At 43.6% G+C, this 15737-nt stretch overlaps 1 protein-coding gene across 1 annotated transcript in view; it reads left to right on the forward strand.

Moving 5' to 3' along the window:
- The window catches only part of UROS (uroporphyrinogen III synthase), a 38487-nt gene extending 23095 nt beyond the window's left edge, over positions 1–15392 (forward strand). Inside the window, exons 6-10 of the mRNA XM_069753959.1 lie at positions 9377–9451; positions 9790–9873; positions 11004–11086; positions 14737–14838; positions 14940–15392. Of these exons, the coding sequence (XP_069610060.1) occupies positions 9377–9451; positions 9790–9873; positions 11004–11086; positions 14737–14838; positions 14940–15065 (470 nt within the window). The 3' untranslated portion in view covers positions 15066–15392. The remainder of the gene's footprint in view (positions 1–9376; positions 9452–9789; positions 9874–11003; positions 11087–14736; positions 14839–14939) is intronic.
- The last annotated feature ends 345 nt before the right edge of the window (positions 15393–15737 follow it).

Raw genomic sequence — 15737 nt, forward strand, 5'->3', positions numbered from 1 at the left:
GTTAAAAAACCCCCGAATCATGTTCTCTGGGGTCTCGGCTACCCTCGGCAGCCGAGACCCCGGAGAAAATCCGACTCTGGGGTGCGCTATTCACTTTTTCCACAGCGCCGTTAATTAACGGCGCTGTGGTTTAAGTACCCTTAGCGGCCGCCGTTAAAAGGCGTATCAGTGGTCGCTAAGGGGTTAAAGAGGAAAACATACACAATGGTTTTGTGTAAAGGTGCCATAGGACTTTCATAAAGAGTCATGAGGGCTTCATTGTACCTCCTTTTGCCTCCGATTTCATACAAAGACATAAAGCCGGTGAAATAAATATTGAACACGTCACCAATTTTTTAAGTAAATATAATTCTAAAGGTGTTATTGACATGAAATCCTCACCAGATATCGGTAACAACTAGTGATAAGCGAATATACTCGGTACTCGAGATTTCTCGGGTGTCCTCCGAGTATTTGTAAGTACTCGGAGATTTACTTTTCATCACTGCAGCTGAATGATTTACATCTGTTTGCCAGCATAAGTACATGTGGGGGTTGCCTGGTTGCTAGGGAATCCCCACATGTACTTATGCTGGCTAACAGATGTAAATCATTTAGCTGCGGCGATGAAAACTAAAACTCCGAGCACTAAAAAATGCTCGGAGGACCCCCGAGCGTGCTCGAGAAATCTTGAGTAACTAGTATATTTGCTCATCACTAATATTAACCCATCAAGTCCACACAGGCAAATAAATCAAGCCATAGATGTCCATAAATTATGTTACAGGAAAGATATATATCTTGGTACCGTGTTAGCCAGTGTGTTGTGCATAAATATGTGCTTTTTTCAGAATTTGTATTAGTCTATGCCTGATGAAAAGGCCTGTGTAGTCTCGAAAGCTTGCAATTTGTTACCATCTTTTCAGTTAGCCACTGAGGACTCTCAATTCTAAATATTTTTCATAAATTATGTGTAATAATGAGAAATGACGCAGGGAAAAAGTATTAAGCATGCTTACTGAAATTTATCTAATGCTACATACGAAAGCCCTTGTTGGTGATGACAACTTCAAGACGCCTCCTGTATGGAGAAACTAGTCGCAGGCATTGCTCAGGTGTGATTTTGGCTAATTTTTCCACACAAACACTTTTCACATCCTGAAGGTCCCATGGGCTCCTTCTATGAACTCTGAGCTTTAGTTCGTTTTCCATTGGATTCAGGTCTGGTGATTGGTTCGGCCATTTTGGCAGCTTTATTGTCTTTTTATGAAGCCAATTGAGAGTTCCCTTGGCTGCGTGTTTGCCATCATTGTCTTGCTGAAATTTTCACCCTCGTTTCATCTTCATCATCTGGTAGATGGCAGCCGATTTTTATCAAGAATGTCTCCGTACATTTGTCCATTCATTCTTCCGTCAATTACATGAAGTTGTCCAGTGCCGTATGCTGAATAACAGCCCCACACCATGATGTCCCACCTCCAAACGTCACCAGTAGTATGGTGTTTTTGGGGTGATATACAGTGCACTTTGGCCTCCAAGTATGGTGTGTATCATGGTATCCAAATAGTTCCATTTTAGTCTCATCTGACCAGACTATATTCTCCCAGTATTACAAAGGCTTGTCGAAATGTTGAGCAAATTGTAAACAAACTTGAACATGACTTTTGTTCAACAATGGGGTATTGCATGGTGAGTGTGCATACATGCCATTGAGGTTTTGTGGTGAGCATGCCAACAGTCCATGGAGATTTTGTGGTGAGCGTGCATACAGGTAATGGAGGTTGATTGCTTTCCTTTTAGTTTTCTATGAAACAATTTAGCCTTCTGATTCCAAGTCTTTCTGTAGCTCGCCACATGTGGTCCTTGGCTCTTGCACAGCCTTTCTGACAATTATTTTCACTCCATTGCTTGAAATCTTGCGGGGAGCATCGGGTTGTGACCGGTTTACGGTGAAATTATGTTATTTCCACTTCTGGATTATGGCCCCCACAGTGCTCACTGGAACCTTCAGTAGTTTAGAAATTATTCTGTAACAAATGCCATCAGTATGTTTTGCAACAATAGGGTTGTGAAGGTCTTGAGACAGCTCACTGGTTTCAACCATCGTGAGATGTTACTTGAGTGGCACCGTTGTAATGAGACACCTTCTTATAAGCCATCAGTTGAACCAGCTGATGTTATTTTTCATTAAGTGGCAAGTTTGCTTTCTAATTACTGATCAAATTCCGTTGATGTGAGGATTTTCCATGGCTCTTGGCACTTCTCTTTCTTCATGTGTTCAATACTTTTTCCCTGTGTAATTTCTCATTATTACACATACCTTATTTTTCTGACTATCAGACACACTTTTTCCCCCAAATATACTTACAGATAGTGTGGTGGCAGCAGGAGTCAGGTGATTCTGCGGCAGTCCCGGACCAACGTAGCAGTGAGATGAGACGATCACACTCCCTTACCAGGCTTGTGCGGCAGGTCTCTTTGGAGTTCTGTGGTGCGGGGGTCTCCGCCTGCATTTTGTGGAAGCCAGGAGGCCTTCGCACATCCATTGCTGTGATGCGGTGGCCTCCGGGAAAATGGCCGCCGGGGGGCGGCGCATGCTCAGATTGAGAGTTTTGACCATCCTCATCAGTCCTATGGCTTTTAATTAGGCAGCAGGCATGCCGCATTCACTCACATCCACCGCCCTTGCATTAACTCTCTACACTCCATCCATATCGGCCCCTCTGTCCTTGCCTCTCCTATGTATAGCACTCATGCTCTATTCACATTGCTTAACAGCACAGATCCATTCAGTCCCACCATCCAACACAAGAGACGCTCTCACAAATCACTTAACCATCTGCTCACTCTTTCGATCCTCCTTCTCCTAGTCGCTGGAGACATATCTCCAAACCCCGGCCCCCCATGTTATAGCCAGTCAAACCTCCCAATTGCTACACCCAGAAACCCCTCTAACCTTATTAATATTCCCTGCATGCCTTCTGTCTCTTTCAATTGTGCCCTTTGGAATTCTCGCTCTGTGTGTAATAAACTCTCCTTCATTCATGACTTCTTCCTTTCTAATTCTCTTAATCTCTTGGCTCTTACTGAAACCTGGATTCAGCAGTCAGACACCACTGCTGCTGCTGCTCTTTCATATGGTGGACTACACTTTTCTCATACCCCAAGATCAGACAACAGAGCAGGTGGAGGCGTTGGCCTGCTCCTTTCACCCAAATGTACTTTCCAAGTTATCCCCCAAGTACCCTCACTTGTCTTCCCTTCCTTTGAGGTCCATGTGGTCAGACTTTACGTCCCCTTCTCCATGCGAGTGGCGGTGGTGTATCGTCCTCCCGGCCCCTCTCATCAGTTCCTGGATCACTTTGCCACCTGGCTTCCACACTTTCTCTCCTGTGACACCCCCACCCTTATCATGGGTGATTTCAACATCCCCATTGCCTCTCCCCTCTCCCCATCTGCTTCTCACCTTTTATCGCTATCCTCCTCTTTTGGCCTCTCGCAGCATACTAACTCTCCAACACATGAAGATGGAAACTCCCTTGACTTGGTCTTCTCCCGGCTTTGCTCAGTGGATGATTTCACAAACTCCCCTCTCCCACTCTCTGACCACAACCTTCTTTCATTCTCTATCAAGAACTGCCTTCCCGCTCAGGTCACCCCCACTTTCCACACTTATAGAAACATACAGGCCATTAACACCCAGAAACTTATGGAGAACTTGCAGTCCTCATTGGCCCCAATCTCCTCCATCTCATGTCCTGATTCTGCTCTGAAGCATTACAATGAAACCCTGCAAAGTGCTCTGGATGAAGCTGCTCCTCCTATACATAAAACAACTCGGCACAGACGGCAACAACCGTGGCACACGCTGCAAACACGTTTCCTGCAGCGGTGCTCCAGGTGTGCAGAACGTCTGTGGAGAAAATCTAATCTACCCGAAGATTTCATCCATTATAAGTTCATGCTAAAGACATACAATTCTGCCCTTCACCTCTCCAAACAAACCTACTTCAACACCCTCATCACCTCCCTGTCCAATAACCCTAAACGTCTCTTTGACACGTTCCAGTCCCTACTCAACCCAAGAGTGCAGGCCCCAACCACGGATCTCCGTGCTGACAATCTGGCCAATTATTTCAAAGAAAAAATTGACCACATTCGACAGGAAATCATCTCCCAATCTCTTCATACCATGCACTGTCCTCCCTCCCCCACTGCATCTAGTTCACTCTCTGACTTTGAAGCAGTTACAGAAGAAGAAGTAAGCAGGCTCCTTGCATCTTCTCGCCCGACCACTTGCACCAGTGACCCCATTCCGTCACATCTCCTCCAGTCCCTTTCCCCGGCTGTCACCTCTCACCTAACAAAAATATTCAACCTTTCCCTCACTTCCGGTATTTTTCCCTCCTCATTTAAGCATGCCATCATACATCCATTACTTAAAAAACCATCCCTCGATCAAAACTGTGCCGCAAATTATAGACCTGTCTCTAATCTTCCCTTCATCTCTAAACTCCTCGAACGCCTGGTCCACTCCCGTCTTACCCGCTATCTCTCAGATAACTCTCTTCTTGACCCTCTTCAATCTGGCTTCCGCTCTTTACACTCTACTGAAACTGCCCTCACTAAAGTCTCTAATGACCTACTAACAGCTAAATCTAATGGTCACTACTCCATGCTAATTCTCTTGGCTCTCTCTGCAGCATTCGATACTGTGGATCATCAGCTCCTCCTCACTATGCTCCGCTCCATCGGCCTCAAGGACACCGTTCTCTCCTGGTTCTCCTCCTATCTCTCTGACCGATCCTTCACTGTATGTTTTGCTGGTTCCTCCTCCTCTCACCTTCCCCTTACTGTTGGGGTTCCTCAAGGATCAGTCCTAGGCCCCCTCCTCTTCTCGTTGTATACTGCCCCTATTGGACAAACAATCAGTAGATTTGGTTTCCAGTACCATCTCTATGCTGATGACACCCAATTATACACTTCTTCTCCTGATATCACACCGACCTTTTTAGAAAACACCAGTGATTGTCTTACCGCTGTCTCTAACATCATGTCCTCCCTCTATCTGAAACTAAACCTGTCAAAAACTGAACTCCTCGTGTTCTCTCCCTCTACTAACCTACCTTTGCCTGACATTGCCATCTCCGTGTGCGGTTCCACCATTACTCCAAAGCAACATGCCCGCTGCCTTGGGGTCATCCTTGATTCTGACCTTTCATTCACCCCCTACATCCGATCATTGGCTCGCTCTTCTTACCTGCATCTCAAAAACATTTCTAGAATTCGCCCTTTTCTTACTTTCGACTCTGCAAAAACTCTTACTGTTTCACTTATTCATTCTCGTCTGGACTATTGTAACTCTCTACTGATCGGCCTCCCTCTTGCAAAACTCTCCCCGCTCCAATCTGTCCTGAATGCTGCAGCCAGGATCATATTCCTCACCAACCGTTACACCGATGCCTCTACCTTGTGCCAGTCATTACACTGGTTACCCATCCACTCCAGAATCCAGTACAAAACTACTACCCTTATCCACAAAGCACTCCATGGCTCAGCACCACCCTACATCTTCTCCCTGGTATCAGTCTACCACCCTACCCGTGCCCTCCGCTCCGCTAATGACCTCAGGTTAGCATCCTCAATAATCAGAACCTCCCACTCCCGTCTCCAAGACTTTACACGTGCTGCGCCGATTCTTTGGAATTCACTACCTAGGTTAATACGATTAATCCCCAATCCCCACAGTTTTAAGCGTACCCTAAAAACTCATTTGTTCAGACTGGCCTACCGCCTCAATGCATTAACCTAACGATCCCTGTGTGGCCTATTTAAAAAAAAAAAAAAAAGGTTCCTCGCATCATGTTCTCATACACTTTATGCAGTATTAGCCCTCTGTGTCTGTACTGCTACATACTTAGGCAGATAACTGGTTCGTGCAGCTTTACATGAACACCTGAGCCTAAAGGCCCCTTCACATTAAGCGACGCTGCAGCGATACCGACAACGATCCGGATCGCTGCAGCGTCGCTGTTTGGTCGCTGGAGAGCTGTCACACAGACCGCTCTCCAGCGACCAACGATGCCGGTAACCAGGGTAAACATCGGGTAACTAAGCGCAGGGCCGCGCTTAGTAACCCGATGTTTACCCTGGTTACCATGCTAAAAGTAAAAAAAAAAAAACACTAGATACTTACCTACAGCCGTCTGTCCTCCAGCGCTGCGCTCTGCTTCTCTGCTCTCCTCCTGTACTGTCTGGGAGCCGGAAAGCAGAGCGGTGACGTCACCGCTCTGCTTTCCGGCTCACAGACAGTACAGGAGGAGAGCAGAGCACAGCGCTGGAGGACAGACAGCGGTAGGTAAGTATGTAGTGTTTGTTTTTTTTTACTTTTAGCATGGTAACCAGGGTAAACATCGGGTTACTAAGCGCGGCCCTGCGCTTAGTTACCCGATGTTTACCCTGGTTACCAGTGAAGACATCGCTGGATCGGTGTCACACACGCCGATCCAGCGATGTCAGCAGGAGTCCAGCGACGAAATAAAGTTCTGGACTTTATTCAGCGACCAACGATCTCCCAGCAGGGGCCTGATCGTTGGTCGCTGTCACACATAACCATTTCATTAACGATATCGTTGCTACGTCACAAATAGCAACGATATCGTTAACGATATCGTTATGTGTGAAGGTACCTTTACACTATGGCTGGTCCGAATAACTAAAGCAATTGTTACCATCCACCTCTCGTGTCTCCCCTTTTCCTCATAGTTTGTAAGCTTGCGAGCAGGGCCCTCATTCCTCCTGGTATCTGTATTGAACTATATTTCTGTTATGCTGTAATGTCTATTGTCTGTACAATTCCCGTCTATAATTTGTAAAGCGCTGCGGAATATGTTGGCGCTATATAAATAAAAATTATTATTATTATTATTTGACTCGTCTTCACCACGGTCATATGGGCAGGGGTGCACAGTGGGCAGCTTTACCAGCAGTGAGAACCACACTGATCTAACAATTATACCCCATTCAGTGGATGGATGATACATTCTGTAAACTGAAATAATCTTTTTAAATTATTTTTGCTAAATTTCTGACAAACCCAGCAGAAATTTATTTTTTTTTCATAGCCCTTCAACTCTTGTATAATTGGAGATATTACCCCCTTAAAGTATTTTGGACAGAGCGTTTACACCAGTACATATAGGTCAGACCGCTCCGTGGTAAGGGGCCGTACAACCTCCTTGCTTTGCCTTGTGTATGTGTCCTAAGGACTTTATTGTGCATTAGTATAGCCGTGTGACTTCAGCTTCTGTAGTGAAAGAATTTTCTGTCGTAGAAGTTGTACAACATCCATCTTAATATTAATAAAAAAAATAATAATCTTGACGACGTCCATTTTGCTGGCATTTTCCTTTTTGAAGACACTCTATGCTTTACAATACAAGTCAATGGGAAAGCTGAAAAGATGCCTGGAAATCTTTTTGATCATTTTTTTTTTAGCGTTTTTTTTTTTTGCTGAAAAAAAAAAAAACACTAGTGGTATCTTGGAGTTAAAAAAAAAAGTACACAAAATACCAGAATAAAAGATGCCCCTGGCATGCTAAAAAAAACGCAGACTGTCAAAATCGTAGAAAAAGTGCCCAGGAACAAACCAAAAGGTATGCTGCGTTGCACAGGAAGTTTAGTGGCAGAGCTGGTTCATCGAAGTGGCGGAGTCAAACAACCAGAGTAACGGAGCTGAGCTGGTGCAGCAATATAGCTGTCACAACATAGCTGTTGGGTGACCCGGGACCAGGGGCTCCTTCCCTGACCCTACCATTAGGGGCCGCACTAGCTTCTCCTATTCCCTTGGATACTTCTGAAGGTGAAGATGCCGGGGCCTCCACCCTTGCCTTACCTCGTGAGTTAGCCCTCCGTCTGTTCTTCCCCCACCCAGGGAAGAGGAGTGCTATTCTGCAACGCAGTACACCAATCCCCACAAACATGGCTACACAAACAAGGGAAGACAGAAAACTCCAGGCATACAAAAATATTTACTCACATATAAGAGAGGAATGCATCGGGGAGTGGAGGATGAGGAAAAAAACAAAAGTTGGGAAGGGAATTACCACACTTACAAACAACACAACCGTCACAGATAACTCCTGCAACTCTCCTTCTCATATGACCACCTCTTCCTCCTGAAGCCATGCAGCAAATGCTAGCTCTGACATGGATTTGCACCAGAGCCCAGATTATAAAGGGGAAGGGAGTGACTAACTGGCCACTAGCCCTGTTCTGCCAAAAGGAATAAACACCATTAAAATGAAGGAGAAGTGCTTCTTCTCAGCACCAGAGTAGGAGCAATCAGACGCTACGGTCTTCTGGTTACACAGTGTCGCTGTAACCCCGTGACAATAACAGAGCTGACTTAGCAATGTAGCTAAGCTGAATTTGCAACACAGTTCATAGCAGAACCCATTCTATGGACAAAACCGAGTACCTAAACTGAGTTAGAAATGGGTCCAAAAGTCCTTGGTTCAACTCCCTGAGTCAAGCTATATGGCTTGGGTGAGTGCCATGACCATCTGACTCACTGAGGAGCCGATGGACCTGGTGGCAGGAGGACGAAGACGCAGAGCCGGCGCTCGATCCACGATAGGTGAGTAATAGTTACAGGATAATATACCCTTTGGCTGCCTTATATTCCTGATGGCTCGAGAAGGCAAAACATCCACCTGCTGCTGTCACAATGTTTGATATTATCATTGTTTCTTTATCCTTAAAGTACAATCGCTATTTTGCATGAGTCATCACCACATCAAATAATAGTAAAACACCGCCAAATGGGCAGAATCGCGATACGGCACAATGAAAGACTTACGATAGCTTCTCAAATTTTCTCCATCCATTTTTTAAACCCCAAAACGAGCTCCTAAGCGAAGTCACCTCCTGCACTTTTGCTTCTTTTTTAAGTTCTAGAATGTGTTATTTTTATAGACACGTTTGTTGACCGGTTCACTTCCTAAACACCATCTTGTCCACCTATAATGGGGAAGCCTTGATATATGTTGTCATTACACGCTCCTCCAATGAATGTTTAATACCATCATTAGTTTCCAGGGTGAATTTCTGTAAATGAAACGTGAATTGCCTTCCCCGAGAGATCTGTTTAGTGTTATTTTTGACCCTCTGAAGCATGGTTTAATCGCCTGGTAATTAGAATATCTTGAATATTTCATTTCATAGCCATTACGATAAGATTCTTTAACTCCTGCGAGGCCGAGTGTTGTCACGTACCCAGAGCAGTAGATTTCGGAATTGTAGACCAGGTAGTTTATGAGGCTTGTATCTCACCTGGTGTAATGTTTTTTTCCTCTTTGTCCATATTAATTAACTTATAATGAATGTTGTCTTCTAGTTGACGATCTTGGCCTTTCTTCAGAAGGAGAAGCATCTGGTAATGCGGAGAAGCTCGCTGACCTCATATGCTCAAGTAAGCATATCTACGTACTAAGCACAACTTTTTTCTGGGTGGTTGCAAGCACTGAATGAGCAAAATTGTGGCGGTGCTCACTTCAGCCTTGCAACCATCGTCATTGCAGGATGCAATGACCTCCGATCTTACCTCTGGTAAATTCTTTTCAGCTTCTTAAAACATTAACATATTTTATTATCCAATCAAACTCTTGTTGTTGTATTTAAAAGACATTTATTACTTATCGTGTGGATAATTGCTGGAGATCCCACCCATTCCTCCATTCTTTCTCTCTGCACGTTTTGCCAAACTTCAATCCTTTTCCTTTTTTTATGTTTATTTTTTTTTATTTTCAGAGCAGATCTTTTACTCTGTCCCCATCCTGTTTCCATGCGGCTCCTTGAAAAGGGAAGTCCTTCCCAAAAAACTTCAGGAGAAAAGTGAGTATTTGCAAAATGTCGTTCTCCTTATTTTTGGAAAAAAATAAAATGGGATGTCAGCGGTATAACAAGTCGCAGGAAATAGAAAGTTGTACAATTTATCAATAAGGGTTATGCCTCAATTCCTTTGTTTAAGTGCTTTGCTCACATTTTTAGCTACTGACATGATCTTTTTAGTGCTTTTTTTTTTTTACAAAGCTTTACAGTTTGCTGCAAAATGGGCGCGGTGTAAATTATTGGGTGATGTTTTCTTAGTATTCCGGGTATCTTTTTAAGGAAAAATAGTTATCATTTTCCCTAAAGGGGATGTCCAGCTGATACAATTGATCTTTATAAGGACTCATATTGATGTAAAAGAAGCGAAACGTTACTCGCCCGCACCGATTCCCCGCAGCTCTCATTCTGGACGCTTGCCCAGTCCCCGCAGGTCTGTACTTCCAGTCTCATTCCGCAAATTGCAAGAAATACCCACTGAACCAATCACCGGCTGCAACTGCCATTATAGGATCAGTAGGTAAAAGCCAGCGGGAGATGAGTAAAGGCCTCGATACATATTAGTGATCGTTCGGCCAACAGTAAACTGAACTGATCGCTCTGCTCGGATGAGCGCTCTGATGTCCTCCATTAGAGAGTCGCTGCCAGATTCCTCGGGCCACGTCTTGTCTCTTGATACAAAAGTATCCGCCATTGAAATTCGAATACCCTGATTTGTATGACACCCTCCCCTGTCGTCATCTGTCAAGGAACAATTAGGAGACCCCATTCCCAAAATTGTTGGTGGGATCGGTCTACTTTGTCTGCGAGAGATTGATTTTAGTATTGTTTCCTACATTTAATTTTGTACGTATTATGTATTACTATTTATTACTAATTAAAAGTTAACTACTTTTTTTTACTTATTTATTTTATCTGCTGGAAGACACCCTTAGGGTCTTTCTCCCTTTTCGATGAGTAGTGAAGTCTTCCCATCCCGCTACACTTTATTGTATTCTAAAAAATTTCCGTAAAGCCACCAGTACGAGGCATAACACGACCGCGGCCGTCATTTCCATTGTGTGAAATTGCTGGTGTAGGGATTTGTAATATCCCAGTCTGTTTTATAGAAATACATTTCTATTTTCTAATTACAGATGTACCTCTGGAGAGCATTACTGTTTATCAGACGGCCCAGCATCCCGATATACGATCCTCTCTGACAGATTATTTCACCAAGGTATTCATGTTAACGGCGCAGCGTTACAAGTCCTAATAAATGTTCCAGTTTCACTTCCTCATAAACAATATATATATATATATATATATATATATATATATATATATATATATATATATATATATATACACCACTGCGGTGCTTTGTGAGTCTCTGCATTCCACATAGCAGCTTTGCCAGTGCTTCTTTGGTAGCTCGTGGTTTATCTCTTTTAATGATAGTTGCTGAATTCTCTCACATTTCATCGGCAGGCCTCTAACGATTACTTGGAGGCACATAATCTAAACTCTCGCTTTATTGTTCCAAAATGATTCCTGCTGAGGGACGACTACTGTCTGCAAACCATTAAAATATTTAAAAGGAGTTATCTGCTTTTGAAAATTCTCTCTCTTTTTTTTTTTTTTTTTCTTAGGATGGGCACAACGGGCTACCTGGAGAAAATGAATTTATTCCCTCCCGGGAGCCGCCAGCTTTCAGTCATGGGGGTGTGCATGAGCGGCAACTTTCACTGCTCATTATACTGTGTAACGGCTGTAAGCACAGTCCGGTGCTTTGATTGACAGCCGGTTCTGTGCAGAGCGAGCTGTCAATCAAAGTCCAAGAGCGAGCTTGAAGCCACTATACAGGATAGTGAGCGGTGCCTGCAACAACCGTATGACTGAAAGCCGGCGGCTCATGGAAGGAAATAAGCTTTTCTCCCGGTAGCCGCATTTTCAGTAAGCATTGTAATTCTGCTCACCTGCAGATTAACCCTATATCTTCCGGTAAGTATCATTTTTGGGGGTGACAGGTTACAAGGAATAAAAGAACATAAACTGAGCACTTCTGACCTGGTGACCACTCGTCTTTGTGCTTTACCTAGACTGCTTTATATACACATTTAGCTTTCTCCCTCCGGTGTATATACACATTTCCTTACAGTACACCTGAGTCAATATGAGCCGTCCAAACGTCAGCAATTTACTAAGTGGAAGAATGAAGGCTTTTATACAAGGATTAAGGTTAGACTTAGGATCATCAGAAGGGACATGGCCGACCTGACCTATTGCTGACATTATTGAGTTCACGTCTAGTGTTGAGCGATACCGTCCGATACTTGAAAGTATCGGTATCGGATAGTATCGGCCGATACCCGAAAAATATCGGATATCGCCGATACCGATATCCGATACCAATACAAGTCAATGGGACATCAAGTATCGGAAGGTATTCTCATGGTTCCCAGGGTCTGAAGGAGAGGAAACTCTCCTTCAGGCCCTGGGATCCATAGGGATGTGTAAAATAAAGAATTAAAATAAAAAATATTGATATATTTACCTCTCCGGCGGCCCCTGAACTCAGCGCGGGTAACCGGCAGGCTTCTTTGTTCAAAATCAGCGCTTTTAGGACCTGAGAATCACGTCCCGGCTTCTGATTGGTCGCGGGCCGCCCATGTGACCGCCACGCGACCAATCACAAGCCGCTACGTCTTTGAAAGTCATTAACGCGCTCATTTTTGAAAAATGAGCGCGCTAATAGCTTGCGGTGACGTCGCGGCTTGTGATTGGTCGCGTGGCGGTCACATGGGCGGCCCGCGACCAATCAGAAGCCGGGACGTGATTCTCAGGTCCTAAAAGCGCTGATTTTGAACAACGAAGCCTGCCGGTTACCCGCGCTGAGTCCAGGGGCCGCCGGAGAGGTAAATATATCAATATTTTTTATTTTAATTCTTTATTTTACACATCTCTATGTATCCGATACCGATACCCGATACCACAAAAGTATCGGATCTCGGTATCGGAATTCCGATACCGCAAGTATCGGCCGATACCCGATACTTGCGGTATCGGAATGCTCAACACTATTCACGTCTCATAGGATTGCACACGATGATGCAAGTTTCCCAACCTATTGAGATACAGGTAACAGACACATGTACTGCAGTCACGTAGCTGCTTGTAGGACGGAGGGCTTGTGCTAGGCTAATAGATCTAGAACCCTTAACCAATTTCCACACTTACAAGCTTTGGAGGACCACCCAGAGTGTTTTGAGTTTCTGGTTTTTTTTTGTGTGTGTTTATTTTCTTCTTTTTATTTTTTAAAGATTATGGCACAATGATTTCTGAGTACAACACTCCGCTTTCTCCTTCACTCCTATAAACTATGGATAGCGAGGAAGGGCAAACGCTCGACCACCGCTATATGGAGGCTGGGAATTGGGGACCCTCATGATCATTGGGGGTCCCAGCATTCGGATTACCCCTAGCAATCAGCAACGTTTAATATCTACTGATAATATGTAATAAAAATGTTTTTAAAAAAGCAACACGGTCTGCAAGTGGGTGCAAAAAATATCCTGCGAGGAAATAAACCGGGTAAAATAATCCAGTATGCAAAGCAAAAAGGTGGTGGCAAAGCTCCAAGGATAAAGGTGAGACCTGGAATACAACATAATAAAGCATTGGGAAAGCTGAAATGTTACATTCTAGGTAGAAACGAGTGAATAGATTTGCAGGATCCTGCCCCAGTCTGGGAGCCCTGCGGACCACCTCCTACGTGTTGGAATCCTCAGCGCAACGTTATCCTTGCTGTGTTACGCATGCATGATGTCCACCAGGCATACTGATCGAGAACAGGCGCCAGGGTTCCCTCGGGAAGGAGGAGGTTCCCGTCCGGCAGCCACGGACCACTAATGTGTACCCATAATTCTGGCTGAATAAATACTGGAACGGTTTTCACCCTCTATCCTTGTAGAGCTGCCTCCATGTTTCATTGAAGTGACAATATAATATATTTTTTAACATCAATATGTCCTATCCAAAGAAAAGGCACTCCAAAACAATAATGGCACTAAAAACTGAAATGTAATTAAACAAATCACTACAAGGAGAGAACCCAAATAATTGCTTAAATAGAAAATTTATTGATACAGTAAAATGGTCACAGAACAAAATTACAGAAAATACCCTGGAAGGGAACCATACAGGAAACCACCAATAAATCCAGTTATAAACCTTCCGGTGACGCCTCTGGAAGAGGCTACGGGCGAAACGCGCGTCGGGGCGCGGGGAACCTTCGGATCACCGCTATCCTAATCACCCAGTAGTCACTTTAATGCTCTAAGTGTTCAGGTAATATGTCTCTTTTTATAAATCTGATAGGATGCACTTATCTGTAGGTAATTGGGGGCTCTTTAAGATGATGTATTGGTAAAGGAATACCTTTTTTGGCACCTTACTACAATTCTGTATGATAAGTTTCTCAGTAGAGATCATTATACTAGATAAATTATCTATGTACCCCTTTTTCATTAAGTAAGATTGTATTTGCCTGGCCCAGGGCTATTGGGTAGGTTTATAACTGGATTTATTGGTGGTTTCCTGTATGGTTCCCTTCCAGGGTATTTTCTGTAATTTTGTTCTGTGACCGTTTTATTGTATCAATAAATTTTCTATTTAAGCAATTATTTGGGTTCTCTCCTTGTAGTGATTTATTTAATTACATTTTCAGTTTTTAGTGCTATTAATATAATATATTTTCCTTACTGGGATTCACCCAACAATGGACGTCCAGCGATCACCAAACCAAGCGAGGACCCTCATCACGGTGTCTACAGACGTCTGTCTAACCCAAGATTGTAATGTAACCCCTACTAAACTCCCTCTCTTTAGGAAGGCGTCCCTGGGAGTGTTGTGTTTTTCAGCCCGTCGGGAGTGAAGTTTTGTCTCGAACTTATTCATCAGCTATCAAATGATCGAGTAAATCAAATTATGGTAAAAAAAAAAAAAAAAATCCTCCACCCATATGTAGATACAAATATGCAACATCGATATAAAGCATAAAAATCCCTTTAACTCTGCTTTATCTGTCCTAGTTTGCTGCAATTGGTCCAACGACATCCGAGGCGATGGTGGCGAGAGGCCTGGCCGTTAGCTGCACCGCACAAAACCCCACGCCCCAGGACCTGGCGGATGGACTGAAGAACTGCCTGACACCATAACATGCATTGTGGACGGTCTGATATTCACAGCACATGAATCTAATGAGGATCACACTTCCATTTACTGGAAAAATATCTATTCACTTAAACATATGGAAAATATAATTTTTGTCTTGGATATAGGATTTTTCGATGTACGCATCATAATAAAGTAGTAGACGTAGGGACAGGATCTGATACTGTGGAGGCTACTGTGCAATCTATAATTTGTATATTTCACATATTAAATGACCTCATAGGCTTTTCCTCTGACCCCAAACCTAAAGGCTGTCCCTATAAAAGATTCATGTGAAATGTGGGAAAATAAAAAAAAAATATTTATTTTTGAAAAGTTTTGTGTGTGTGTATCATATACTTTAGTCACTGATGTTTAAACAAGGGTAAATCAATAGCGTGAGCCAATATCAAAATCGTTGTGATATGTCTTGGCAAAGAAATATGGTTCTTTCTCCACTTATGAGCCACTTCTTCTAATTTTCCCTGCCTCCTGAACTTGGGTTCAGATTAATGCTGCCTATTAATGTCTATGGAGATGAAAAAGGCAAGAAGGAGTCAAAAAGACGGTGCTGCTGCTTTCTAGCAGGTGTTTCTCACCTGAGTTCTGGATTCACATCTACACTGTAAAGTACAGCTGTATCATGTCCTCCGTGCTGCTTCTGAAGATTTTCCCTG

The sequence above is a fragment of the Ranitomeya imitator genome, chromosome 2 (assembly GCF_032444005.1).
Source record: "Ranitomeya imitator isolate aRanImi1 chromosome 2, aRanImi1.pri, whole genome shotgun sequence".
Lineage (NCBI taxonomy): Eukaryota > Metazoa > Chordata > Amphibia > Anura > Dendrobatidae > Ranitomeya > Ranitomeya imitator.